This window comes from Eleginops maclovinus, chromosome 6 (genome assembly GCF_036324505.1).
Source record: "Eleginops maclovinus isolate JMC-PN-2008 ecotype Puerto Natales chromosome 6, JC_Emac_rtc_rv5, whole genome shotgun sequence".
Classification (NCBI taxonomy): Eukaryota; Metazoa; Chordata; class Actinopteri; order Perciformes; family Eleginopidae; genus Eleginops; species Eleginops maclovinus.
In genome coordinates, this window is record NC_086354.1 from 10,921,786 (window position 1) to 10,949,718 (window position 27,933).

Consider the following 27,933-nt stretch of genomic DNA (forward strand, 5'->3'; position numbering starts at 1 on the left):
CCTTCTCACTTCATTAATAGTTTGATGTTAACTAACCACAACAACACCTTTTCCTTCCTCCCCTCATGATCAGGTGATCAACCCCTAGAGGTGGCCACCTTTTTCGGGGCCGGTCGTGTAGCTCGCCCCGGGGTGGAGGAGGGGTTGGTTCTTGGGGAAGCAGCAAGCAACAGCAGCGAGGTGGACTGTATGCACGGTCCTGGGGAGAGGAAGGAGCGCAGGATGGGCTGACTGATCGGAGATCTTCTTTGGGTTTGTATTGTCTTCAATGATGGATGAGCCGAATATCCTGAGACGCCGCGGTCTACAGGTAAATGGAGACTGTCATGACAGCTCGGGTGGCTGTTTCTACGCAAACAAAGATAAGAAATGTTGAGGATGAGCCATTGGCGAGGATCGGTTTCTTCAATACTCGCTTTTTCTTCCTGATAATTATGTGACATCGCTTTAAAATGTTTATTATCTAAAGCTAGAGCTCAAATCTCTTCGTGTCCGTTCATTAAAACAGGCAGTGGCACCATCGTGAATTGTAGCACTGAATTACTGCACATAAATGACTGTAGGTCTGGTACGTTTATTTTCGAGCTGTCCATTGGTACAGTAGTGTAGCGGGTTGCCTTGGTGACAGGAGCTTAAAACCCCAAGGGAGCCCGGATGATTGGCAGCACATCCCTTTAATCTTCTCCTGGATGCCTGGTTTATTACTCAAAAATGTCCAGAACGAGAATAATGAATGCTTTTTTCATGCTTTAGTTCATTCATGTGTATATTCTCTGCATAAATGAAGTAGTGGGAGCTGCAATGTTTCTCCCCCCTGTTCTTTTATGAAAGGCTCCCAGGTCCAATCCGGGTGTTTCCATTCACTTATTGTAATTGGTTGCTTTCCTTTCTTGCACTAATCTGCATTTTAAATGTAAGTGCAGGCCTGCCATTGCAAATAATGGTTGTGGGGAAGTTGTTGTTTCCTAAATGGGTATGTTGTGTGAAATACACACAACAACAAAAAAGAACTGCAAATTGAAATACATGACATATACTGTATATAGTGATAGTATATAGCTGTGTACAGTTTATAACCCATTATCCTTGCAGAAATGTCTATGTTTTGGTGTGTTACAATACCTACCTTGTTTGTAATTGTGAATGAGACGATAACAAGTGACTTTCTGATACTTCTGGGATCTTTTAAAAAAATGTAGAGGATGAAATCAGTGAAAGAAGCCTCAGAATAATCTTTTTGGACATTGTTCCCTGTCTCTCAATCCCGATTGGCAAGGGTAGTTTTGCAGTTGCCTAAGCCCAAACAGCCATGGGCTAGTGAGGATTTGTATCCCGGTCATTAAATGACTTGACGACCCACTTGTCATGCAGAAACTAGGCCAATCTGAAGATAATGTGATTACTGCGTTTAAATGAATATGTGTGGGATTTACAGAAAAGGGTAAGCATTTTATGAATGTAATGTGCCAGTGAAAGCGGGAAAATATCTTCGCATTCCTCAGTGTTTATTATGAGGAGTAAGCTTTTCATACAAAGATATTTAAATAGAAACTATCCCTAGATGAGGAAAATATATTGAAGTCTCTTTGCCAAACACTGAAAACCCATAGCTGTTATCTGCATTTCAAAGCAATGTTTCAAGCATTTTTAAGTTCTCATTTCAATACTTCCCATGTCTTCTTTTCTAGAAAGAACTGAGTCTTCCTCGCAGGGGGAATGTGTAAGTATTACGAACTGACTTATTATATGCTCTCTTTGTCTCTGTCTCCTTTTGCACCCCCGCTTTTCTCCTCAAACCAGCCCAGCCAGGTGCCTGTCATCTATCAGCTTTATTGTGCTTGCACTTGACTCTCTGCTGAGAGACAAGAACTTCTGAATCTGTTAATGAGGATTGCCTGAAAGAAAGAGTAGTCTCACTGCTCGGACAGATTTTACGAAAACTAAGAGAGAGAGCCTGAGATAGAAATGAAGCACAAGAGTCTCTGATGTGATAACAGTGGGAGAATTAATTTATGCATCGAATATTATTCCTAAATACTCATGCTTATTGGTATCTGCAGTCAATATATGAATCAGCTCTCACATTTTGCTACGGCGCAGTCAATAATCTGCTGTCTATGTGATTATGAATTGAAATATGTGAACCTATCAAACAAGCTGAGCCAGCTCTAACGTGTAACTCGATGTGTGTTGTTTTTAATGTTTTTCCTGAGGTACTTGGTGATTAATTGGAAATTTACACTAACAGCTCTTATCAAGCTATACATTAGAGGAGCAACATGAGCAGCATGAAGGAACCTACGTGTGTGTTTCCAGCTAAAATAGGAGGCAACAACACAAATCTCTTCCCTGTCACTAACCTGTTCAGGGACTTCCCCCGGTCTTTAGAGAAGAGATTACCTCTGGCTAGTTTCCCTGTCTCTGAGTCAGTCACAGCAAATACAGCAGATCACAGATGATAGAATTTATTTTGAAAGAGTTTAAGATGTTTGTGCCACTTGCAAACTGCTTTTCCTTTGTCAGTCATGTTGCCTTTTAGGTGTCAATTTAGTTAGGACAGTATTTCTGTGTTTCACTCTGTATGACTGTGATTTTAAACAGCTCGCTTTATTGCAAAACTAGTTGTTATTGATAAAAGTGCATCATTTATTTCAGTAGAGACTTCATTTGTATCTGTGGAAAATGGAATTGATCTAATTAATTTGCTAGAATGGTGTATTTTGAACTGGATTAAATGATCTGTGGGCCCCTTTTGACCACACTTTGAATTCATTGAATTAAATAAATTATTATGCAGAACGTAAGTTTCGTCTCAAGCGTAGAGGTCATTCCTAAACAAATATGCAAACAATCAAATTACTTGAAGTTCAGTATAAATTAGTAAACATAGCATAGCCCTGATTTTCAAACAATCCTCCTCGGTTTTTTCCTATCACAGGGTGTGGAAAAGAGGCTCTGACTGATCGTGAAACTCAGATCCAGGATGATCGCTTAGTGTTCTGTCTTGGTTATAAAGGTAGACCAGCTCTCTAACCCTAACCCTAGTGTTATTAAAGGGGTCATGGCAGTTTGCCCCCCCCTTGAAACACATGTTTGGATGACTTAGGTTGACTTAGACAATTGTGGTACCTGGGGTTTATTCTGTGGGGGGTATTGTGAAAGCATGAGTTACCAGATATGTCTGTATTCTCTTAAGGATGTAAAGTTTCAATGTGTGTCGGCCTCCACCAGTGTTGTCGCTTGTCACTTGTCACCAATCCTGTTTTTGATTATCATGGAAAGGTTCGAAAGGTGCAGCAAGGGGGAGGAGAGTGTCCAGTTTGGGAACTTTGAAAATTGTTCCCTGCCCTTTGCAGATGATGGTGGCTTGACCTTGTGTGGAGTTGATGCGTCCTTGCATAAAAAGTAGCTAATTGAGGAGGTCAGGGCATCTGATAATTAAGCTTCCTGGTGCATTCATTTGGAGGGTTTCCAGGCACATCCAACTGGTTGAAGACACAGAAGCTGGAGAGATTATATAGCTTGGGAACGCTTCAGGGTCCCACAGGAGGAGCTGGGAAACATTGCTAGGGAGGGCTTTCTGGAATACCTTGATTAGCCTGCTGAGACTGTTATTGAGAAGATAAATGATTTTAGTTTTTTTTTTTTAACTATTAATGGCTTGGTGAGAAAACATTTTTGTATTATTAGGAACATGCGCAGCAGGGTCCTTCCAATAAATATCATGAGGATCTCAATATTCCCTTACGACAAAAAATAAATAAATGCAGCATTCAGGTCTGCTCGTCTCCCCCAACATCGTAGGCTAAAGGAAACTGGTTGTGCAGGTTTAGGATATATGTTCGACTTTATTAAGATGATGGTTTATAATCCGGTCTCTTGATGCCGAAATCAAAGGAAATACTCAGTTGCTCAGCCTTCTTTCTGTTTTTCGCTGGGTGGGTCATATGTCTTCTAGACGTTAAAACCAGATTTCCGACATTGCTTGAAGGTATCATTAGTCCCTCCTCTCTTCGCTGAGCACTGGTGCGGCTGCGCGGTGCGGCGTTGCTGGTGCTGCTGGAAACTTTGTATCACTCTTTACATCTTGACGAAGATATCACTCGATAATGTCACATCCCGCGGAAGACAAGCTGTTTCGGACTGTAAGCTGGTGACAGGGCGAAAGAGACATGGCTGGTTTAGTAGGTCCTCATCACCGAGCCGCCGTCCCGGTGTCCGGGGTCAGTTTGTACAGAAGCTAGCCGGAGTTCCTGCCGCTGGACACTGCGTACTAGCCTAACCACCACCTATAATAACAACTCCTCAATAAGACTGTCTAGCATGACGCTCCCCCTCTAACAAGAGGACAATTCTCATATTTGGATTGGATTTATCAGTCACCATGTCTGACCAAAACTACTATTGGACCGTGTTGCCGAGCTACAAAACTAGTTTTGTGACTGGGGCCATGATGAAAAGATCAAAAAGGTAAAGACAATATGTTTTGATTCTCAATATGTATCGATACAGTGCAGCAAAGCAAAAGCGTCTGCCCTGCCTTGAGTTGTCATTAGCTCCCTGCTGGGCTGTGCCATCCTCTGTCTGGCAAACAGCAATGTGTTGAGCTTTTATGGTGAGCTATTTGATTCACAGCACGTAAACGCAACCCCCACAGTGTATGGAAACGGTATCAGCGAGCAGCTCACATTAAAATACCATTGTGGTGTGTGTGATATCCCACAGTACGATACTGTATGTGTCGGCTACATCCGCCCTAGTTTTTGTTTCCGACAGAAACGTGGCCATTGTAGAGTGTTGTGTATGGAGGCAGACTGCATTGTCTGCCACCAGCTGTCGCATAAGGCGACACAGTCCAAGTGCGGATCGATACACTGATGTGGTTAGTGGGGCGCTAGTGATGTAGTTGTGCCTTATCTGTGATATAAATATAATCAGCCCTTACAAAGTAGAGCATTGAAATGTGCATGTCATGCCCTATAATGACTAAGGGTGGTTTTGGCTTTCAGTGAGTTCTTAAGGACCTAACAATAATGTTTGGATTGTTCCCCCATTGGAGTATATATCCCAATATTTCACTAGTAAATCTATGTTGTCATTCTAGCTCATAATGTCTTAGCTGCCGTCAAAACTATACCCTCCAAACCTATTGATATTGAGTTTTGGAAGAAACCTATCATCTTTAAATGCATGTTATTCATTGTGCTATTGAAACTCTGTGGTGTGTCAAACCATCCACTTTTTTTCCATAAAGCTTCGGATACATCGGCCATTTAACCCATTAAACACAGCGTGACATTCAGTCGAGCTCAGTGAATAAAAGCAGCCCTTCACCATCAGCAGACATGGGAAACATACAGGCCTGCATCTGAGTCAGTGGCCTACATTCAGCATGCTACATGGCTGCCAGCATTGTTAGTCCCAAATATGAGTAACCTTATCACTGCTAAGTGTTGATGAAACTCTCGTGCTCAGTGTGCAAAACAGTGATGCATTCATGCCTTTTTTTTTCTAGTCTCTGTAGTGCGAAGAAGGTGTCTGTTTATTTACTTTCTGATAAGAAGAAAATGGTGCACACTCACAGTGTCGTTCTCTGGTTGGTTGGTGTGTTGTTGAAGCCAAACTCAAGCATTTATTGGCTCTCCCCTTCCTCTGTTGCTGTGCCGCGTCTGCCACTTCGACTCTTTTTTGGGTTGGGGGCCATATACTGTGTGAGTCTGCCTCAGCACCGACCCAGAAACGTCAGGATATGTAATCATCTCCGACCCTCAATTATTTAAGGTCATTGCGAGAGCGAGAGGGAGTTAAGGCTTTGATATCCTCTGGGTGAAACAGAGAGCATGATGGGATTATATCTAGTTTATCAGGGAATGTGAAAGACGATGTAAAAGCAGTCCAAATTCTCACATTGATTTTAGCAGACAGTGAGTTAGAGGCCTCCAGGACACGTATATGCTCTAGCAGGAACAAGAAGTGGACAAATCAAAACATTAAAGTAGTTACATCATATTCACCAACATGTTCTTGGTTGAGTGAGTCATTCCACATTGTCAAGACATGCCATATTTTAAACAGGTCTGCCAGCTATGTCTTTATACGGGACTTTCTTTTAAATGAAAGGTTTTTCCTTGCTGGAGCTTATAATTAGTGATTGACAGACATTATTTTTGTTATGTTGTATTGTATTGTATTGTAAGAGAAGCTGCAAAATAGCAATGTTGGGAATTAAAAAAATATATACCGAAATTAAACAAACATTTTCCAAAAAGAGGAGCACATGTTTCAAGTTGAAACTAATCAGCTGGACAGAACAAAACCAACTGTCATCAAAACGACACAAGCAATGAGCTTAACAGCAGCATGATAATAAAACTTGGCAATAAATGAATGTCGTATCGATATTGTGTTAGATAAATCTCATTGGGGAAATATTTAATGAAAGCAACATTGTCAACCCTACAATAGCTTTGCAGTATCGATACAGAGGTATGTGGTCAACAGTGTAGTTATTTAGACATAGAATCCAACGATGCATCAAGTGTTGAACCTCTGACTCAATGGAAAACAATTTGATAATTGATTTAAACACACACTCAAACTCATCTATATATAGATTAATGTACAGACTGTATTTATCCGTGGTGATGAATCTTTAATGGTGTGGAAAGTATGTTATGGCCTGTACAGTTATGTCATGGGAGTCATCGGGTCCATTTATTTCTTTACGTTGTTGAACCAAGCGGTTGATTTATAGGATCAGGTGCTCCCACTGGTACAACCATTACTCTTTCAGATGTTTCTTTATTCTTACAAACTTCCAGACACAGTACACATCAGCTTATCTTCGTTGATACTTCAGTGTAGCACCCTACCAACATACCCCACCTTACACACACGGGATTATTTCCATTCTTTTAGTAACTCCTGTAGCCAGCAACACTTATTCTTACATATAACACCATAAAAATGCAACCTATTAACACGTGTTGACACCTTGGCCAAATGTAACACAGTACACTGTCTGTTTGTTTATATATTTACATGCATACATGTTTGTAGCTTTGTGTGTATGTATAAACACCTCTACCAGTATTATGACATCATTCCAATTATCAGTGTTTTCTGTATCAGGATCAACGACTTAAGATCTTAGGTCGTCTGTTTTATTTCTCCTGACTGTTTACCATACTGATAAAAGACTGTTGCTTAGTGATTGTGTTTGTAATTGTCTTGCGTAACAAGCCTTTTTCTCTCCGCTGTTTGTTTTCCTCCTCTCACAGTTCTCGTAACAACAAAAGAAGGAGTTTGGCGGTCGGGACCCCGTCGCCCACGCTCTCACGGCCCCTATCACCTCTCCCACTTGCGACAGGTACTTGTGTTGTTTATAGTTGCATGTCTGCTCAGCTGTGTGTGCGTGCTTTTGTTTCAGACTCTTTACACATGCTTTACGTAGACACAGCAGGATTAGGTTAGAATGAAGAGACCACCACATTAGCTGTTTGTTGAGGATATGCGCCTTATTTAGTTTTTCAGAATCAGAATACCTTTTATTCGTCCCACAGAGGGGAAATGTATAATGTCACAAGACAAGCACCAGTTTCCCTGTGGTGTGTTTGTATCAAGTTTCTATTGCTAATTATTCACATAACATACAATAGTTTTCCTCATGCCGATGTTGTTCATGGAGCTTCCTTTAGGCTACTCTTTCCGTCTTCAGCTGCCTGCAGTGCTATATGGGGACTCATTCATTTGCTGTACCCTTTTTTGAAGCGAATCAGGGTGTGGCAGTGCTTGGCTGGCATGAAAACCCTTTAGTGACCCTTTTAATAGTATAGTGTTGTGTGATCAACAACACTCTCTGCTGATATTCTTTTGGCTCTGAAGTAAAGTCATGTGCAAAATAATCATTGAGCATATTTGAAATGTAAAACAAGGGATAGCTGGGGGAATGATTTAACATATACATTGTAATCATTCTCAGTGTTTGTTACTGTGTTTCTACAGCTGGCAATAGCCCTTCAGAAAGTCCCAGAAATGTCTCTGCCAGCACCTCTGCCAATTTCCAGTTTGCCCGCAGGTAAGGATTAACTCAAACGCTTGTTAATGTGGACTTGTTTTAAGGCAGCTGAGCTCAGTCACATTATCACAGAAATATTTTCCCTATCCAATACAGAAACTGGAACATTACTAAGACTGATAAAATGCAGTGCAGATGCCTGGATTAAATGTATATTTTACCATAAGAGGTTCATCTTCTAGTAGAGGTCACAAAACTATAGAGAGCACAAAACATAAGACATACAAGCTGTTATTTTCTTTTCAGGTCAATGCAAACGCATAAAGTAAACAAGGCAAACACTGTCTCAATTAAGGCATTTTACTATAAATAATATTTGAAACTTTGGGAGGAACCTAAGACGCGTGATTTAATGAACATGCCCTGGCTTGTTCCCTTTAGAACCTGCAGTGGAAATGAGGCAATGGAGAAGCAACTCCAACCAGCTGAAAGGCCCTAGGGCCACTCGCTGGACACCGGCATTTGTCTAACCAATTAAGGCAGCAAGTCGCTGCACACGCTCATTATTCAGGGCTTCTCTGATTATGGGGGAAATTTGCAAAGCTTGTTCTCTCATCGTTCTCCTTGCAACTGTGCATAGACTCACTGGGATTTAGAGGAATAGTAGCTGCACCCTCGTCCAGCAGCAGGAAAAGAGTGTGCTGCTTCAGTGTCATTGAAGGTGCTTTAAATGTATATGCTGCTCATCTGAAATGTCATGTATTATGAATTAGCATTTGATGTTGCAGTGTAGCACGGCATATTGCAGCATAAGCTGGAGGACGGAGAGGGGAAGCCTCGCACGAGCCTGCATGACTCATCTGAATTTGTTGAGACTTTTTAAGCTGCCTGTGTGGAGACAGATGCTGTGACTGCACTTTTAAAGAGCTCCTCTGGGTGTATTTCATATTCACACGAGCTGTATTGCCCTGCTGTTTGTGCAATTTCATGTAAACATGGGAGAGCTAGACACAAAATTGTTGGTATTGACGTAAAGATTAAAAGCAAAATAATATATAATAAAGGATCCAACTCAAGGGTGAGGCTGCACCATTAAAGATGCATTTTTTACCTGAGGGTGTGCCAATACTTTTTGTCCTTGACACCCCTGGCATTGATTCTAAAAGCTTGCTTTAAATCTTAGCTTACTTCCTCTTAAGCCTTGCAGGACCTTAATACAACTACCTAGCATCAGCAGTGATTGGTAATACATAGCAGATGAAATGCATATCAGATATGAACCAGATGAGGAAACGAACACGTCTTATTCCCATGACTAATCCTTAGATCTCTGTCACATTTGCAGCAGAACCATCCAATTTTATTGTGTCACCTCTGATTCATCTGCATGTTCCCAAGAGCTTGTTTGTGAGAGAAACATTTGAGTATCTTTGTTATGGCAGATGGAATCAGGGAGGAAAATTAAATGCCATATTAGATGGAAAAGCACAGGGTCATCACGTAAAGTTCTTCTGTTTTTAGTGATGGATAAGTGGGTGTTTCACGGTGTATGTGTAGGCACAGTTTGAAGTGTATTTTGTTGGTTTGTGTGCCTGTTTTTAATGAGTCATGAGTCAAGTGTCAGTGGGTCTCAGTGCTGCAGTATGATGGCAGCTTGGCAGGTGTTCAGCAGCAGACTGCCAGTGGCTGCGAGCTGTGACAAACAAACAGCTATGACTCTGACAGCCAGACGTACTCTGTCACTATCATTAAACACTGTTTATTTTCCCTCTCACTCCGTGTGTCTGCCTGTGCCTCTTCTTTCTAACTCATCTTCTCTATTTTTGTCTTCCTCTTTTTTTGTTTTTAGCCAACTGGCCCGCACCGAAAGGTAAGAAAACAACAGTGTTGGGTTTCTTATTTTTTATCAACAATACATATGACCTTTTAAAATTTGCGTAAAATGCGATTGCAGGTTTAAAAAGGCAAAGCTTTGAAGTTTGGAGTAAGTCAACAGGATGTGTAGGTTGTACAGTTTATGTGATAGTGATCTTCTTCTGAGCTGTTTGTCTTCTGTTGTGTTCCTGCAGAGTGGATGGGAGACGTTGGTCCGTGGCGTCGGTTCCCTCGTCTGGATACTGCACCAATGCTACCAGTTCATCAGTATCTGTAAGCCGAGTCTCTTACTGTGTCTCACTCCAAGTCTTCATTACCCTGAAGTTGTCAGCGTGTCTCTTTTCCTTCATCAGACATTCAACCTCGTTCCTAACCGCTGCCTTGGGACCCGTTAGCTCCCTGTGTTACTTACAGTCAGCGTATCGGCCAGTTTACGGGGCAATAGTGTCCTGTAAGCTTACCGTGTTGACTGACTGAACTGTAAATCCCATAAGATCAGTGTAGGATTGAATCCACCTATAAATTGTTTTAGATTTACAGAAGACCCCAGTTTACAGTGTGAGTTATTTCATAAGATTCTCTGCACTTGGACCATATTTTAGACAAGCTGTGAGGGTTGTGTTTTATACCTTTTTGACAAACCGCTCACTGGAAAAGACTGCCAGCATATTGATTGGACAACCTAGAGATAAAATATGATGCAAGGGAGCTTTGAGAAATGTCTTTGGCTGAACTGCCTCTGTTCTTGGTGAACACACAAACCACTCACTCTTTAAAACCAGGATGTGACTGTTTTATATTTCATTTTGGTTTGAGTATCACAACACACATACCTTCTGGCAACCGCAGAACATACAGTCGACATCATTTGTTTAACCAATGCAAGCAAAGACACTGAATACATTCTCAGAGGCAGGTGGAAAAAATCACACCATCACCACACTGCTACTTGACAGTCTGGTCGATCATGGTCTCTGCAGTCAGTTGTTATACAAAACAGCTGACTGGAATTGAATGTTTTTGATTTAATAATTCAGTCATAACAGGATGTGTCCAACCATGATGCATCCCTCCTTCATCAACACCGTTAATCGTTTTGAACTACAGAAATATGAATTTAACTTTTGCTTTTCCTAGAATTGTCCTGGAATGACCATTTTTATAATAATCCAAACACTCAAGATTTAACTTTATATGGTGTGTTTTTCTTCCTTAAATAGACTGTAAACTCTGTATATTTAATGGGAAAAATGCGGTTATATTTTACCATGTGACCATCATGATTATATCAATGACTTTGTACCAAATTGATTTGAGCTCTTTTGACCATGGGGAAAGTACAGGAATTCAAGGCCTTATCTCTAAAATAACACGGGTCTTGTTAAAATGCATGAGTTCTTTTTCCTGGATGACATCACACATAAGTAGGGACTTCACATTTCCTCACTTCCTTTCAGGGAAAAAGTCAAAACGCATGGACCCAGTTACCCCCATCAGCTATTTGTTGATGGTTTCCGTGTTAATTATCTTGAGAAAGTCATTACTGAAACTGCAGTTGGCTGTAAAAACAATACCCGTTCTCCTCTGTCACGGCTGTAATTTTGTATGGCCAACCACATGGCTTGGAGACGGTGAGGTCAGCCCTCCCCACACAAAGCCCCTTTCAGGCTTGCTGTCAGTGAGGTCTTTATGCTGCTCTCACTTGCTTCTGACACGTCTCTAGTTTCTTCCTCAGGGTATCTCCCCCCCCTCTTTCGGTCCCTTATTTTCAGTTTTTCTCTCTGTTTTCCTTTCTCTTTTTCTTTCTGTTCAGCTCGTCTATTTCCTCTGGTCAGATGAGCCCCTCTTCTCTTTGCTCTTCCTCAAGTGAAACACTAGATCCCAGCCAGATGGGAGTTCTCATAAATTCCAGACTGCGTGTCACACATTTTGTCTTGGAAAGAGAAAACGAATGCATGCACGGCCAACACAACAGCAGTTGCTGCGTGCCTCAGGCGTGCTGCGACAGGGAAGAAATAAAAAGCTTTAGGAGGGCAGAAGACTAAAGCACACAGTCACCTTGAAAAACTATAGGGATATATGATGATTTATTTTACTGGAGACCTTTCTCAGCATGTCCTTTTAAAATGTTACACCTAATTCAGAACTATAGTGGAGCGTGAAACTTTTTAGACTGTGAGCATTAACAAGATAAGCAGTGAATCTGAGAGAGCAGTGGTGTGATCCTCTTATTAGAAAAAGCATTTAACTCAGATTGTTATATCATCAAAGAAGCACAACCTGATATGGATACAAAAGTGGGCAATAAGTTTGAGTTTGGAATGTATTCTAGCTCACTGATTATTATTTTCTGCTCTCTTCTTCCTTTTTTGACATTCCCTATTTCCCTTTACCCCACAGTCCTCTTCTTCCCAGGAGTTATTGCACCAGTTGCCCTTCCAGCCCACTCAAGATGATCTCCACTTCCTGTTCAAACATTTCCGGAGCACAGAGAGTGTGGCAGACGAAGAAGGAGCACAGGCGTCGCCCCCTGTCAGGCTCCGTTCACGCAGTCTCAGGTAGCCTGGATTTTAATCATTGAAGAACTAGACTGCAGAGGAGAAAGGACTACACACACCTTTGTGTTTCACTCCACTGTGAGAAGTGTTAATCTAATCAGATTAGAGCCACTCCTTTCCTGTTTTATGTTGTATGTTAATCCTAAAATAATTGAGAGAGGATAATTACAGGAGGCCTGGCACTGTTGACCACTTATAATACAAGTCTACGTTTAAGAAACACAACACAAAATGCACAGCGTCAATTTATAGTGTGGTGTATGCTAAATGTTTTACCTGGGTTAGTTAGCCAAGCCGTGTGGTTTAAATTAGTCATTGAAGCCTACACTTAAATAGCTAACAATACATCAAGGCCCTCAGTATGAATGAAAGAGAAGAAAAGAAGTCATGCCTGCCATTTATGTTTTTAATTATTCAACCAAAGTTTCTTCTCTGCCATTGTTAGTTTTCTGTTTGTTAACATTAGCAATAGCTGTGTAGCTCATTCAGCGCTTACCAACTCTTGAACCTTTAGGCCTTAAATGAGCTTTAGTGACAGCCTCCTGTACAGGATGTTTTCCTCATATCCCACAGCTGCTTACTCAAAGATGGATTTGAGATCATTTTATGAGAGGGAAACTGTTAGCAGTGCTGCAGACACTGAAAAGCCTGCAGTTAGCAACAGTACACAAATGCAAAAAAGCGCACTTGGTAACAAAGCTGCTCAACCTCAAACCAACAAAAGTTCCTCAACGTCTTTCATTTATGATCTGAAATAATTAAGTAGTTGCTGGGAGGATTCGAACAAAGTGAGATAATTATTGTATGTGGTTCTGGGGAAAAAAACTGTACCATTTTTATACCTTTACTTTGAGCACCAGGATTAGAATATAGCATTTTATAAACATTTAGTGTGGCTGCTCACATTAAACACTGATATAAACCCTCTAAACTGCACTTGTGGTGGGGAGTTTGGAGGTTGCTGGAGGCTTTTTATAATGGGCTGTTGAGGGTGTTGGCAACATCTTGATGTGGTTGTTTTTCTCTAATGTGTCGCTGCCTGGGCAACTTATATATATGGATGTATACTGTATATCTACATATATATATATATATATGGAAGAGAATGTTCTTGATATGTCTACTGCTCTACATATGCGGTGGTTTTATACTTAAAGGGGAAGAGGTCACAGTGAAGGCTTTTATAAATAAAGGTCTTTATCATATGTATTTTTAACACTAAAGTCTAAGTTGATGAGATAATGTGAAATGGTCCAATATAAAGTTTACGAAAAACTTTTACAGGCATCCAGGCTTGTTAAGTGTCCACATGGTTCGCTGATCCCAAAGTCTTTAAATACTCGAATTGTAAAATCTCAACATAATGGGTAACATCTATATAATAAACAAATAATTGACCACATGCCTTTCACTATAATGTCATGCAGATTCACATAGCGGGAAAACAATGCTTAACATTTCTATTCGAGATTCAAACCCTCTAAAAGTTTCATTAGAGAGAACACTACAGCAAGGGCTTGACTATACCAATGCTATTAAAAAAACACATCGAAATTACTGCGTGCATTTAGTGTGGAATAAGATGAATGACAGGTGTCCATGTTGCTCTAGAATAGCTCCAGAGGGTGTGTAAAGAGTTTCTTATTGCCTTCAAATAGTTCCCAAGGGGTTAACCATCGCTATTGCCCTCTAATAAATCCCCCGCTCTGCGACTCCAACTGTTGTAGTTGCCCTAAAATAGTAACTGCATGTCACTTGTTGATATTGTTATTCGTAGTATGTGATGTATAGGGCACCGAGCGTTGCTATTTTTAACATTTTTGATGACAGCTCTTTGATTTGTAATGTGTACAGACGGCTTTAAAGGTGCCCCGCTCGTAACTGAAGCCCTGTGCACACAACAGATGTGGTCATGGATACTGCAGATGAGAACCTGATCTGAATTACATTAGTGTTTTATTCAAACATGCTGGGTTTATGACCCGGGATGGCAGTAAACGCTTTCAGTCAAACATGTGCGTGTTTGTCGTAAGAAAATTTTGTATAGCTTAAATAAGATTGATTCATGTTGTTTTACGGCTTTGATATTTTCCTGTTTAGTAGTACTAAACTTTAAACATATTGTGACCTCTAAAAAGAAAGCCTGGAATGGTGTTAAAATGTCTTAAGACAAGTCTGAAAAAAGCTCAAGCATAGGAATAAGGACTTTATGTGCAAATTTCAATATGAATCGGTTAGTTAAACAATACTTCCTGCAGGGCTGATACCTGGCAGTGTATACGGAAAAGCATATTTTGTGCAGGATACATTACAAACAGCATGTTAAACCATTACGGTTTCTCCTTTAACTTTGGTTATTGTACAATTAATTCAATTTATTTCCAAAAGCCATTTATTAAGTTTGCAAGTGTAACTTATCTAAAGCTGTTGGAGCCAAATATGATTCATATGTAGAATCCATTTATTATTGGCTGTATCTCTGAACTATTCTTCTGTTTCTCATCCAGCCCTGGACGGACCTGTGGAACATTTGACAATGAAATTGTCATGATGAATCATGTCTACAAAGAACGTTTTCCTAAGGTATACTCATTTGTTTTACCACTTGATTTTTGCTTTCTTTTTCACTGTGATCTGTAATATTTAAACATCTTCAGTTTGCAAATGCATTTCTTTGCAAAAAGATGAACTACCAATAAGTGTATGAGCTTTTTTACACCAAATAAAATCTTGACTCTTCCACCTAAAATAAATTGTCGCCACAAAGCTGCTGGCACTGTTTTAAAAGAAGTATTCTATCTTGCTCGTCTCCCAGGCAACAGCCCAGATGGAGGGTCGGCTGCTCGACATCATTGCCGAGTGTTCCCCGGACACCGCTCTGCCCCTGGCTGACGGTGTGCTGGGATTCATTCAGCACCAGCTGGTGGAGCTCGCCAGAGACTGTCTGGATAAGTCCCAGAAAGGCCTGGTCACCTCCAGGTACTTTGTGGAGCTGCAGGAGAAACTGGAGAAGCTGCTGCACGAGGTAAGTGTTTCTCATCTTTCAAACATGTTTTTTTCATCTGTTTCTTCCAAACAAGGACACTGTTTTGTTTTTCATTATTATTCAGCCATGGTTTGTTCTTTTTGAGACATCCTCAGCGGATTTATGATTGTTGGTAGCTCAGATTTGTGTCTGGGACATTGCAAGCTGTACTTTAGTAGTGTCAATGGGAACATTGAATTGAAATTGCCTATGTGTTAAATACATAATAGAGTGCTAACAGCACATGCCAAATTACTGCAACATCCAGTGTCTTTCCCCATGTCCAGTCTCTGTCTCTGCACTGTCAAATAAAAGCAAAAATGCCTCAGTAAAACTCTTAAAAAACTAAAAAGAAGAAAAGGCCTCTATGATTGGTTCTCATTTGGTGCTGTGTCCAGTTCATTGGTCCGGAATTGTGTTGTCATTACTTGAGTCGGTGCAGTTGTCAAGTGTTTCATTATATAATGATTTATTAGATAACTTTTCCAGCAACAATTTTACTGAAGTACATGCTGCCACTTTTGCGAAACTGACTACAGCTTCTGCTGCAATGACTTTCTCTTTTTAAATGGAACGTTTTAAAAGTTAACATCAAGTTATTCTTTGGCCACATTCAGTGCAAAGTCGATGCAGTGCTTTCTTGTGCTCATTCATAAACTCAGTTTATCCTACAGTGTAACAGGGTGCACATTATTCAGTCTATAATTTCCACTAAAGCCACATTTCTGTAATTATTCCTCCATCTTGCGAATAAAATGATTTTCCGTCTTAGTAAGAGTTTATTTTAAGCAAATGTTCCCTGCTGTCACATGTTAAAGTGCTTGAGTTTGTTTGCACGCTACTTCTTCTCTGGAATAAGAATTGCTGTTTTTATAATGCTTTTTTTCTTTCAAACTTTTGGAAGGCGATATCTTTGAAAACAAATCTTGTGACAGGTTTGACGGGGTGAGACACAGATGACCCACTGCCTAACCTAAACTCTGACTTAAACCCCTCTTACACCTCCTCTTACACCTCTGTTTGACCAAGGCAAGGCAAGGCAATGTTAGAGTTAGATATGGAGACAATGAAGGCTGTTAATAGGTATTCGCAATTGTTTTGTCATATCTATAAACCTGGCAAGGCAGCAAACAGAAATGAGTATTGATGCAAGATGTAAAAACACCAGCCTAGATCTATTGAATCACCAACAGATAGAAGATGAAATGGAGGATAAAAATAACATGAGCCGGAGTGAAGACGGCTTCTGAGGGTGAGACTGGCTGCCTTATGCCTCCTCCCAATTGGATTAAGTCAAAAATAATAATCCATCCTTTTTCTTTTCCGGGTCAGGCGTATGAGCGTTCAGAGAGCGAGGAGGTGGCCATCATCACCAAACTGGTCAAAAAGATTCTCATCATCATCTCCAGGCCGGCCCGGCTCCTGGAGTGTCTGGTACGTCTCAGTAGTGATCAGGAGGGACACAATATCAACGTGATGTCTACCAGTTTACTGCACAGAACAAAATATCTGTCCCTTTATGAATGCAGACCGCACAGGTGACTCACATACATTGATGACATGGTGTTATAATGATAGTCGTAGCAGTAATCATAATAACACAGTTTCATGTTGGAGTGAGATAGCAGAAAGCTTAACCTGTCCGACGTGATTGTGGTCCGTTCATTTGCTATTTAATACTGATTTTTATGAGAATTCAAGTTCACAAGAAAAGAAGAGTACTGGATTTTCCTTTTTCAGCCTCTTTCTTATCAACTCAAGCAATGGTGTTTCCTGTTTTATTTCTTGTTGTGTTGTTAGCAGCGTTTGTCCTGTGCTAATCGTAAATGCTTTATTATCTTTACAAAAACTGATCCAAATCAAATGACACTCAAAATGCGATGAAACCACATATCGTCTTTAATTGCTGTCTTACAGGAGTTCGATCCAGAGGAGTTTTACCAACGTTTGGAGGTGGCAGAGGGTCAAGCCAAAGTCGGTCCCGGCATCAAGACAGATATTCCCAGATACATCATTAGCCAGCTCGGCCTCACCAGAGATCCCTTGGAAGGTGCAATGCTGATTTATTTTTTAGCATTTGATAAAACCTTTACGAGGAGTTTTACAGAATGCTTGGACTGGATGGGAATAATTATACATTTTTTTTGTATAGCACACTTTTAAAAGGTGATTCCCAATTCAATGAGAGTAGAGTAAAGAATTATAAAATAATTATTTTGAATAAATAATCATTAAAAAAAATGCAGGACATACAAAACTGGGGAGCTTAGTTTAAAAAGAGAGCATACAAGGTAGAATAAAGGCAATAAATATTAGCAATAGTATTGAAAATCCTGTGGTACGGAGTTCATTTCCTGATAATTTCACTGAAATAAAATGAAAATGCATGTTTACTTTTTAACCAGAAAAATAACTATAGATAGAATCATAATTATATTTTTTGCCAGAACACTTACATACTACGATGTAGTTATGTAATGTATGAAATACTTAGATCACAGGATCCTCAACAATGCAATTACAAGACATAAAAAAATAATTGTAATGGTACTTTTCTTGTATGTGTGATATTATTATTGTTGCAGTAAGTACTGTTATTTTAGGTAGATTTTTGCACATTACTCATAGGAAACTTCCCTGTGCTGTCTTTGAAGTTGTTTTTCTGATTTTATTGTGTCTGTTTTTACTGAGCACACTATCGCCACGTTAATGTTGCTTTCCCCCTACTATTAGATATTTAGTTTATCCAAGTCTTTTATTGTTCAGTTAAAAAGGATCTGCATTTGGTCTGTGTAATTGACCACTGAAAGCACTCCCTCTGCAGAAGTACACGTCAGTATTGCTTTGTATGATATTCAGCTGAGCGTAATTCAACTCAATTGGAAAACCTTTAATGAGTTTGGAGAGACATTATAACTTAATCACGTAAGAATGTGATCTCAGTGATTTTGTTAAGCATCATTAGTCAGTTACTATCATTCGCAAACAGTTGAATAATCTCTCACTGTTCTCAGTTCTCATTTTGATTTAAACTTAAAGGAGTTCGATCTGCTGCTGTTTCAGAGATGGTCCACCTGGAGCAGACCAGTCCGAGCCACAGAGCAAACCGGGAGTCTGAAGACACAGGAGATGCTACACACATGCAGGTAAAAACTTATATTAAATGGTAAATAAGAAGTTATAATAAATTATGAAGTGATTCTTAGTCTGAAATGCAAAACCCTGATGTCTGAAGTAATGTTATAGACATCGTCCTGGAGAAATGTACAACAAACGAACGCTCTTTTGGGGGAAAAACCCTGAATATTATCACAAATAAGTCGTAGCGTGCTTGGATTTATGCTTTTCCTGAGCAATGCAGCAACTCAGTTCCTGTTTTTTTCTCTTCTGTTTCCTTTGTGTGTGATTCAGAGCCGAGCAGCCTGCACCCCTCCTCGTAGGAAACCACTGGAGAGCGACTTTGAGACCATCAAGCTCATTAGCAATGGCGCCTATGGGTGAGTAAGACAGACTTCTTTGTCTCCGACTCACTCAGTTTCTTTGTTGACACCGCAGAGAGCCCAATAAATGGGGAAAATAAACTAAAATGAGGATGTGCTGTTGTTTAAGGCAGAGCACAGGCAATGTAGGGACTCCAAGAATGGAATTGTAGGAATTATTATTATTTTCTTTTATTATTTTTCCTTTTGTCCCTCCAATCAATCGAGTCTTTTCATTTGCCCATTGGATCTAGTCAATTTGCCGGAAAGCCATCAGCCATTATTTAGCATTCAGTGTTTTTATACTAGATCTCAAAGGTAATGTGTTAACAAACTTGGCCTTATGTTCCAAAATCAAATTTGGATTAAGTGGAACATAACCAAGAAAGGTGTTAGAATAATACTAATTATTACCAACAAAAAATCTGTAAAAAAGAAGTGTGTTGTATACGGTATTTCATTTGTCATATGTTTTATTTCATTTTGTCCTCTTCCATCTGTTCCCCCCTGCCATGTAGGACGGTATTTCTGGTGCGCCACAAGGAGACCCGTCAACGATTTGCCATGAAGAAGATCAACCGGCAGAACCTGATGCTGAGGAATCAAATCCAGCAGGTGTTTGTGGAGCGAGACATCCTTACCTTTGCCGAAAACCCATTTGTGGTTTCTATGTTCTGCTCCTTCGAGACACGGAGGCACCTCTGCATGGTCATGGAGTATGTCGAAGGTAGGGTTAGAATTGTCCATACATACATATTATGTCTCTGTTATTACAGGTTTATTTGCGAGACAAAGCATCTGACTGTATGTCTTTGTACTCTAAGGTGGGGATTGTGCCAACCTATTGAAGAACATCGGTCCCCTGCCTGTGGACATGACTCGGCTGTATTTTGCAGAGACTGTCCTGGCTTTGGAGTACCTTCACAACTACGGGATTGTACACAGAGACCTCAAACCAGACAAGTGAGTCCTCATTTCACTTCTTTCTGTCTCTGCTCGGAGGCAGCTCCGAAGTACTTTAAAGCTTTAATCATTTTTAAACTTGCCATTAGAGCCTGGCAATCTTTTTGAAGTACCACCCGAAACCTTTTTTACCGAGTCTAAATCTAAGTTTTGTGTAAGCGTTTGATGTAACATGAAATATTTCTGTTTCCTTCTTTTGTAGTTTGTTAATCACCTCCATGGGACACATTAAGCTGACAGACTTTGGGCTGTCAAAGATCGGTTTAATGAACATGACCACCAACTTGTATGAAGGACATATCGAAAAGGATACCAGGGAGTTCATCGACAAACAGGTTTGTCTCTTCTCATCTCCTCCTCTCTTCATCTCATCATTAACAATCTCAAACCGACATCAATATTTGCTCCCTCTTCCATCTTCTTTCCCTCTCATCAGGTGTGTGGTACTCCCGAGTACATTGCTCCAGAGGTGATCCTGAGGCAGGGCTATGGCAAGCCAGTCGACTGGTGGGCTATGGGCATCATCCTTTATGAGTTCTTGGTGGGATGTGTGCCATTCTTTGGAGACACTCCAGAACAGCTGTTTGGTCAGGTGGTCAACGGTTAGTGCAATTGTCCTCAGTCATCAAATACACATAGATCTTGCATAACACAGATTTAATTTAAGATATTGACCAACAATTAACGTTTATGTTGTGTTTTTATGTGATTAAATCTCGTCATTGGATGATTGTATGTTCTTCTTTATCCAGACGACATCATCTGGCCCGAAGGGGAGGACGCTCTGCCGGCTGATGCCCAGGACCTGATCACCAGACTGCTGAGACAGAGCCCTCTGGATCGACTGGGAACAGGTACACAACACTCTACACTCTACGCTATGTTCCTTTGAGACACGAAGGCTCAGGTCCCAGGTTACACTAGGTCTGCTACAATTTGTTAGGGCAGCCATGACACGGCGGATTTTACCAGAGAGAGATGTTGAGAGATGAAAATATGCACTTTTGTGTTTACATCAAAGCTGTGTGCATAATGTGTGTTAATAAGGCAGATATAAGAGTATCAAGGGAGACACGAAGTAGCTGTGGGAAAACTAGGCCTAAGGTGTGAGGATATGAAAGCAGACCTGTTTGTCTGATTTGTTTTTATTTATATTTTTCCAGGTGGAACCACTGAGGTGAAGATGCACATGTTTTTCCTGGGTCTGGACTGGAACGGCCTGCTGAGACAGAAAGCTGAATTCATACCTCAACTAGAGACTGATGAGGACACCAGTTACTTTGACAGTATGTCACAGTCAGATTTATGGACAGATAAGCACACAGTGCATTTCAGGATCGAGGCTAGACTGAGCTAACGACAATACAAATATGGATCCATTTCTGCACACACAGACACACCTTGTTAAAAACACAGACACACAGGACCAGGAGGTTTTACAGTGATGGTAATTGTAGTAAGAATGTTTATTATTATTATTACTAATGCACTGTCTTTTTGTTTCTTACAGCTCGATCGGAGCGCTACTGTCACCTGGACTCGGATGATGACGATGAAACCAACGATGATGAATCATCTCTAGAGCTCCGGCAGTTCTCCTCTGTGGCCCACCGCTTCAGCAAGGTACTGCTCTGACTGTCACATAATATATATTTTGTGTAGTTTATTTGCACATATACACATAAGAAATACAGTACAAATGTTCACATATATACAAAAATGTAAAAATATAGGGTTAAAATGAGGGTTTAATAAAGGTTTGAAGCCAAACATTAATACAAGATTGGTGGAAAATGTACATTTACATACCATTATAAGAGAATACTTAAAAACATTGGTGATAACCTTCTGATAAAGCAGTCCAGATATCTTGATTAAACATCAATGTGACCCATTTTCTTTAATGCTCCAGGTGTACAGCAGCACGGAGCATCTCTCCACGCCGTCCAACCAGAGCCTGTCGTCGTCGGAGCGAAGCCACAGCGAGGAGAAGGAGGAGCGATGGGAGGGCAGGGGAGGCCTCTCTCCATGCGATGGAAACAAACACTTGGCCAGTGGAGACAGGCGGGCAGATGGACACAGGGGGAGGTGAGAACATGAAACGGGAGAGAGGGATGTCCCTATTATGAGAGGAGAGGATTAAAGCCAGAGCTCGTTCTCGCCTTGATGGCTTGCCTATTTTATAGGAAATGTGATTGTGAGGTGTAGTATTCTCTTTTTAAATATGAAGCATTTTATTTTGCAAATAAGTTATTTTTCTGAGACATAAAAAATGTAGGATTATTATTATTACATTTTTCAGATGTTACGTAAGTTTGATCCCTTCCGTATGGAGTTGTATGTGAACCCTAATACAGAGACATCATAGTTCTACCTAAATATACAAGTTAAACTAAAATCTTCTATCCACTGTATTTTCATTGCAGTCTGCGTCCTCGTGCTTCCTCCAGCTCCTCCCAGTCAGAGCGCAGTGCGAGCCCGCTGGTGATGAACAGCACCCAGAGCCTCGACATCATGCCCCGCTTTGCCATCTCGGCAGAGGAAGAAGGTAAGATGGACAAACGTCGACTGTACAGTCTCTTCTCCTGTTACTCAGTAATAATGAAACATCAAAGCTCACTCTAAATATGTCCTCATCCTAGATGGGATGGTTTCCAACCTGCGGCGCATTCGGCTTCGGAGCAACAGCACAGGCACCCGGCCGTCTTTCCGCAGAGGGGCGTCCCGGCGCATCGCTCACCAGCTGGAGACCCCAGAGAAACCCAGATCCCCCGCTGGAAAAGTCCCCAAGTCTGCATCTGTCTCTGGCCTGTCCCTCATCATCACCCCAGGTAGACAGGATTATCATATTCTGTCAAATAAAACTAAGAAGTTGGAATACGTTCAGTTGCTTATTTTTTCATCTTTTACAGGCAGAACTGAAATCTCTATATTTGACAATGTATGTGTTTACAGTGCCCTCTACAGCCTGATGCTGTGTACATAAAATACAAATCATAAATACGAATACTTTGGGGCCAAGATATTTAGTAGTTTTATTAAATACTGAATAATGCAAAATATAGGAAATATCCATCCACAAACACTCATCTGATGAGTTTTCTAATCATCGGTTTCTCCTGATCTAGATGACTCGGCAGGTCCTCCCACAAGCCCCAAATCTTCCCTGTCCCTGTCGTCCAACCCCTCGTCCAGAGACTCGTCCCCCAGCAGGGACCTCTCTGTCAACATCAGCTGCCTCCGGCCCCCTGTGGTCATCCACAGCTCTGGGAAGAGGTTCGGCTTTGCGTTACGAGCTATCAGAGTGTACATGGGGGACAGTGACGTCTACACTGTTCACCACATGGTCTGGGTACGTGTCTTCTCAGGTGTAGCCGTGTTCATCTGGAGTGAAACCAACCTGTAGTTGATTGAATGATTGATTCAACATGCAGATTTAATGTAGTTTAAAAACAACCTCATTGGTCTTCAGATGTTCTTACATGTAGCCATACAATTCTAAACCATAGACTCAATCATTTTCCGACTTTATATTTTGTAGTTTTTATGTGTCCATTTAGATTTATTTGATTAATACATAAAATGTGTAATTGTTTACATCTTTTTTTCTTTCTGGTTAATACATTGGTTGTGAAAGATGCATTGGTGAAGCAGGTGTAGTCATGGCTACAGCTGATGGTTGCTTGAGCAGTCATTTTAATCGTGTGTGTGTGTGTGTGTGTGTGTGTGTGTCTGTGTGTCTGTGTGTGTCTGTGTCCGTGTCCACAGTGTGTTGAGGAAGGCAGTCCTGCACACGAGGCAGGATTGAGGGCCGGTGACCTCATCACTCATGTCAACGGGGAGTCGGTCCAAGGACTCGTCCACACTGAAGTGGTGGAGCTCCTCCTGAAGGTATGATAATAACTTTCATTTGTACAAATATTTTTCTGGATATATATAGTACATTTGGATTATTACACTGTGTTTTGATTAAAGAATATACTGCCAAGTCATTCTGTGATAGCAGTTCATTTTGTGGCTCTTAAGAGAGATGCCTAATAGATTATATTAATGTATTTTCTAACAGAGTGGCAACAGGGTGACTCTGCAGACTACCGCTCTGGAGAACACTTCTATCAAGGTGGGCCCTGCCAGGAAATCAAGCTACAAGGCCAAGATGGCCCGACGCAGCAAGAAAAGCAAGAAGAAGGACGGACAGGACAGGTACTTGACATTTAGAACGCATGTCTGAAGCTTAGTATCAGATTTCAGATGGACACCGTACATGGACAGTTAACAGGCACCTATCTTAAAGTCCTTCTCTTATATTTTGGTTAGCCTTTTGCCTCATAAGAGACACTTATTTCCTTAAAAGGAGTACAAAAAACAATATTATTTATAAAACAAACCTCTCTCCTCTGTGCAGCCGACGACGTAGCATCTTGAAGAAGCTGTCTAAGCACTCGCCTCCTCCGCCCATGCAGAGCAGTCGTAGCTTCTCTTCGGGTTTCCACCAGTCATCAAGCGACAGCCTCTCCGGCTCCCCCACACAGAGTCTCTCTCCTGGGCCATCTACGCCGTGTCGCTCCCCTGCTCCTGATCACTCTGGAGGTGAGTGAGGTTACCACACACTTAGGATCCTTAAAAGGAAGCTAGCTATCGCTTTGTGTGTTGTGAAATATATAAACTCATTGTAAGCTGTGTTGTTTTCTTTCTCCCTCGTGTAGATTCAAGTTCCTCTCCATGCTCCAGCTCCCCTAACTCTCCTGTCCCACAGCCCCGCCCCAGTTCCCTCCATGTTTTGGGTCGCTATACCAAAGCTGGCCGCTGCAAGTCCACCAGCAGCATCCCTCCTTCACCGCTGGCCTGCATCCCGCCTCCTCAGCCTCTCTCTCCACAGTGCTCTCCATCCTGCCTCCCGACTCACCCAAAGTCTCTTCAGGGTTTCCATGGCAAGACTTTGTCCCCTCCCACTATCACCCGCCACTCTGTGCGTCCCCGGAGCGCTGAGCCGCCACGCTCACCGCTCCTTAAGAGGGTGCAGTCAGCGGAGAAGCTGACCGGAGACAAGATGACAGGGGGCTACCATGCAGAGAGGAAGGCCTACAGCACCCGCCGCCACACCATGGAGGTGCCTCTGTCTGAAGGGGAGGGGCTTGAGGACATGGAGGGGGACACCGCCACCGGGTTTGTCTGTGTCGGTGAGCACGGCCGCCAGGGTCTGTTTATAGGAGGGCAGAGAGGCTACCAGGACTCAGCCAGCGGAGGCAGCGAGCTCTACCGCTCCAATGCATCGCCACAACACCGCGGCAGTAGCCACCACTCAAACGACGTGGTGGTGATGAGGAAGCTGGCACTGTCGGAGCGAAGGGATTCCTTTAAGAAGCAGGAGGCCGTGCAGGAAGTGAGTTTCGACGATTTGGAGGAGAGAGAGGCAACCCCGAGCCCAAAGCCTCCTATCACGCAGCTGAAGGATTTCAAGGCGTCCTGGATCAACTCAGACAAGTCGCAATCTGCTGTGAAGGAAGGAAGAGGAGCACAGGGTACAACAACGCCGCAGAAAGCCAAGTCAAAAGACAAAGGAGGGTTTTAGTTTTGCCGGGAAAACAGGACAATGAAGAGTGTCATGGAGGAGGAGACTGATTATTGAAGAAGAGTCTTTGACCTGCTACTGTAACTTACATTTGAAGGCCTTGCATGTGTCCAGAAAACTGTGACCCAGTCCAAAATCATCACAAGCATCAGCTCAAAGACGGAAGAGCAAATGAACATCCATTTTCCTCAGTAATATATGCATCCTGCAACACTGTTAACAGAATAATGACTGCCCAACTTTGTCCACGTCCCAGTTGCTTGTTTTCTCTCTTGGTTCTCAAATCACTGTGGCACCTGGAACAGATGTATTTTGTAAATAGTTTTTGTTTTAAATGAAGGAGACTTATTTATGAATTTGATTTGTATGCTCATCTTTTTTTTTTTTGGGTTGCTGAAAATGCCTTGGATGCTTCAGCTACTCTTGCACAAGAGAAAGCCATGGAACAACTCTTCATTGTGGTTTTATAGCAGGTGCAGAAAAAGGCAGGTACCATCAGTCAATATTGTACCATATTTATACCTCAATACCTGTATAGAATTGGGTGTTGTTTCCTGTTTCGGTTGGGTCTTTGAAACAGACCAACGGTGTTTGTCCTGCAAAGTGTAATGTATTATAGACTCGAGAAGATTTTGCTGCCTCTCCATCATAGACATTGAGGTGGCTCCCAATTCGACTCATAGAAAACAGGCCTTTTTTTAAAGGATAAAAATATCAACAGCTCAATACTCAAAGGCCTAGCTGTGGTGCCAAAGCATGGTTTAGCCATAGGAACCATTTAAACAGAGGTACTGTACTTGTACATAAGAAGCTTCACGTATGCATCGGCTCTACGTCCACTTCCTTTCTGTCCTGTGTGTCACTCCAAGTTTTATTTGACATCATAACCTAATCAACACAGGTGTGTAGATAAAGCTTTGTGACTACCCTCTATAAGCAGACCGTGGTCTCTGTCACCCTTGTTTAATCGAGCCTCCGTCCAGTACCCCTAGCCCACCAACGTTGTCTAGCTGAAGTGCACCAGTTGTCGTATCCGTATAGAAGATAGCGCACCTTTTAATATGTCAGGACAATTTCCTTTCACCGATGGATTCAAAACTTGTACAGTTGATGCTACAAAGAAAACTAGTTCACTTGGCTGTTTTCTTTAAATGGCTGTTATGAATGGTTGTTTACATTTTAGTGCAAATATGTATGTGGTCATGGTTTTTGTTAAATTATTTTAGAAAGAAATGAATGACAGGGAATTCAACCAGGAGCCCTGTGCGGATGAAGGAATGAGTAGAGGTGATCTTTTTGTATATTTTGATATGGAAACAGTCTTGTTGCAGTACTAATAGCCTATGCTGTTGATGTATATTGTATAAACAATGGTGGACCTTATAACAGCTGTTGACAGTTTTTTTTTAAAGTGACCTTGTAAGGGTAGATGGACTCGGATTCATAGTGTAATGTCACTTATATGTGACAGGGTCTTAATCTCATGTTGTGATCAGCCTCAAAAGTGTGTTCATGTTTCACACCCCAGTATAAAATTCTTGCAATTTTAAAACATAATTTTCTTCACTGGTTTGATCTTTAAAGTGTGTGTTTTGTTGAGAAATGTGAACAAATTTGTTTTGGTTTTTATCTTCTTTTTATTTTTTGTTCCTTTTTTTTTACCGTTTAAAAAAAAAAAAAATTATTCAGGAACTGTATTGATCAGCAACCAAAAATGAATATTTAAACTAATTAATTTGAAATAGATGAAACATTTGTCCTATGTTCTTTTTTTTTTTTTTTGCAGAATCGAGGGAACTATTAATTTGGGAATTTATAATGGATGTTTAGCACATACTAAACCTTGAACGGTGCTTATAGAATGTTGGAGTTAAAATTAGAAGTCAGAATCTTGTTTGTCATACATTGGTGAGAAAACTGTTGGTAACATCACGGTGTGTTATGATTTAAGATCTCTTTATTTCGTGCCACTGTACGTAAACAGCCATATTGTGTGTGTGTGTGTGTGTGTGTGTGTGTGTCTGTGTGTGTGTGTGTGTGATAAACTCAATGTGTTCATATGTGGGCTCAACTGTTTTCTTTATCATTTCCACATTTTGTATCTGTTTGTGTGTTAAAGTTGTTGCTCTCCATTCAACCCCTTGTTCCTAAATGACAAACTGGCCTTTATGAAATTCCTACCATGTGGGTATCTGATGCAGACTTGTGACATTTTTTTTTATTGTCTTAACAGTGCTTGAAATAAATGCATTGCAAAGGGGCTACAAGGTCCAGGAATACAAAGTGTGTGTCCTTGTCATTTTCCCCTCAAACAACAATAAATGCAAGTTAAACAACACCATAAACAATCCAAATCTTTCTTTGGTTTTAAGGAGAAGTGTGGCACTTCCAACAGATAAACACAATATAAATATACATATAAATACAATATTTTTCACCCTGTG

The 27,933-nt window shown here is 41.1% G+C and overlaps 1 protein-coding gene across 2 annotated transcripts; it reads left to right on the plus strand.

The window, feature by feature from the left end:
* The first annotated feature begins 148 nt into the window (after positions 1 to 148).
* Positions 149 to 27,827, plus strand: mast3a (microtubule associated serine/threonine kinase 3a). Of its 2 annotated transcripts, XM_063885917.1 has the most exons (28): positions 149 to 310; positions 1,689 to 1,720; positions 7,281 to 7,369; positions 8,005 to 8,077; positions 9,867 to 9,887; positions 10,087 to 10,165; positions 12,293 to 12,450; positions 14,958 to 15,033; positions 15,266 to 15,475; positions 16,808 to 16,909; positions 17,393 to 17,525; positions 18,539 to 18,621; positions 18,887 to 18,972; positions 19,473 to 19,681; positions 19,779 to 19,917; positions 20,120 to 20,252; positions 20,354 to 20,519; positions 20,670 to 20,771; positions 21,081 to 21,203; positions 21,428 to 21,540; positions 21,830 to 22,005; positions 22,344 to 22,465; positions 22,560 to 22,748; positions 23,046 to 23,269; positions 23,686 to 23,808; positions 23,984 to 24,120; positions 24,323 to 24,507; positions 24,624 to 27,827. In XM_063885917.1, the coding sequence occupies exons 1-28, from the start codon at positions 269 to 271 to the stop codon at positions 25,487 to 25,489; spliced, it is 4,191 nt and encodes a 1,396-aa protein (XP_063741987.1). In that variant the 5' UTR covers positions 149 to 268; the 3' UTR covers positions 25,490 to 27,827. The 2 variants fall into 2 exon arrangements, with proteins under 2 accessions (XP_063741987.1, XP_063741986.1); XM_063885916.1 differs by lacking the exons at positions 149 to 310; positions 1,689 to 1,720 and adding an exon at positions 4,052 to 4,470.
* Positions 27,828 to 27,933: the final 106 nt, after the last annotated feature.

Excerpts from the sequence above, each read along its gene's own strand:
- mast3a (XM_063885916.1), top strand. The coding sequence starts at position 4,385 with ATGTCTGACCAAAACTACTATTGGACCGTGTTGCCGAGCTACAAAACT. Across the intron at positions 7,370-8,004 it reads ACCTCTCCCACTTGCGACAG|CTGGCAATAGCCCTTCAGAA; the intron begins GTACTTGTGTTG and ends GTGTTTCTACAG. Across the intron at positions 22,749-23,045 it reads GTCCCTCATCATCACCCCAG|ATGACTCGGCAGGTCCTCCC; the intron begins GTAGACAGGATT and ends CTCCTGATCTAG.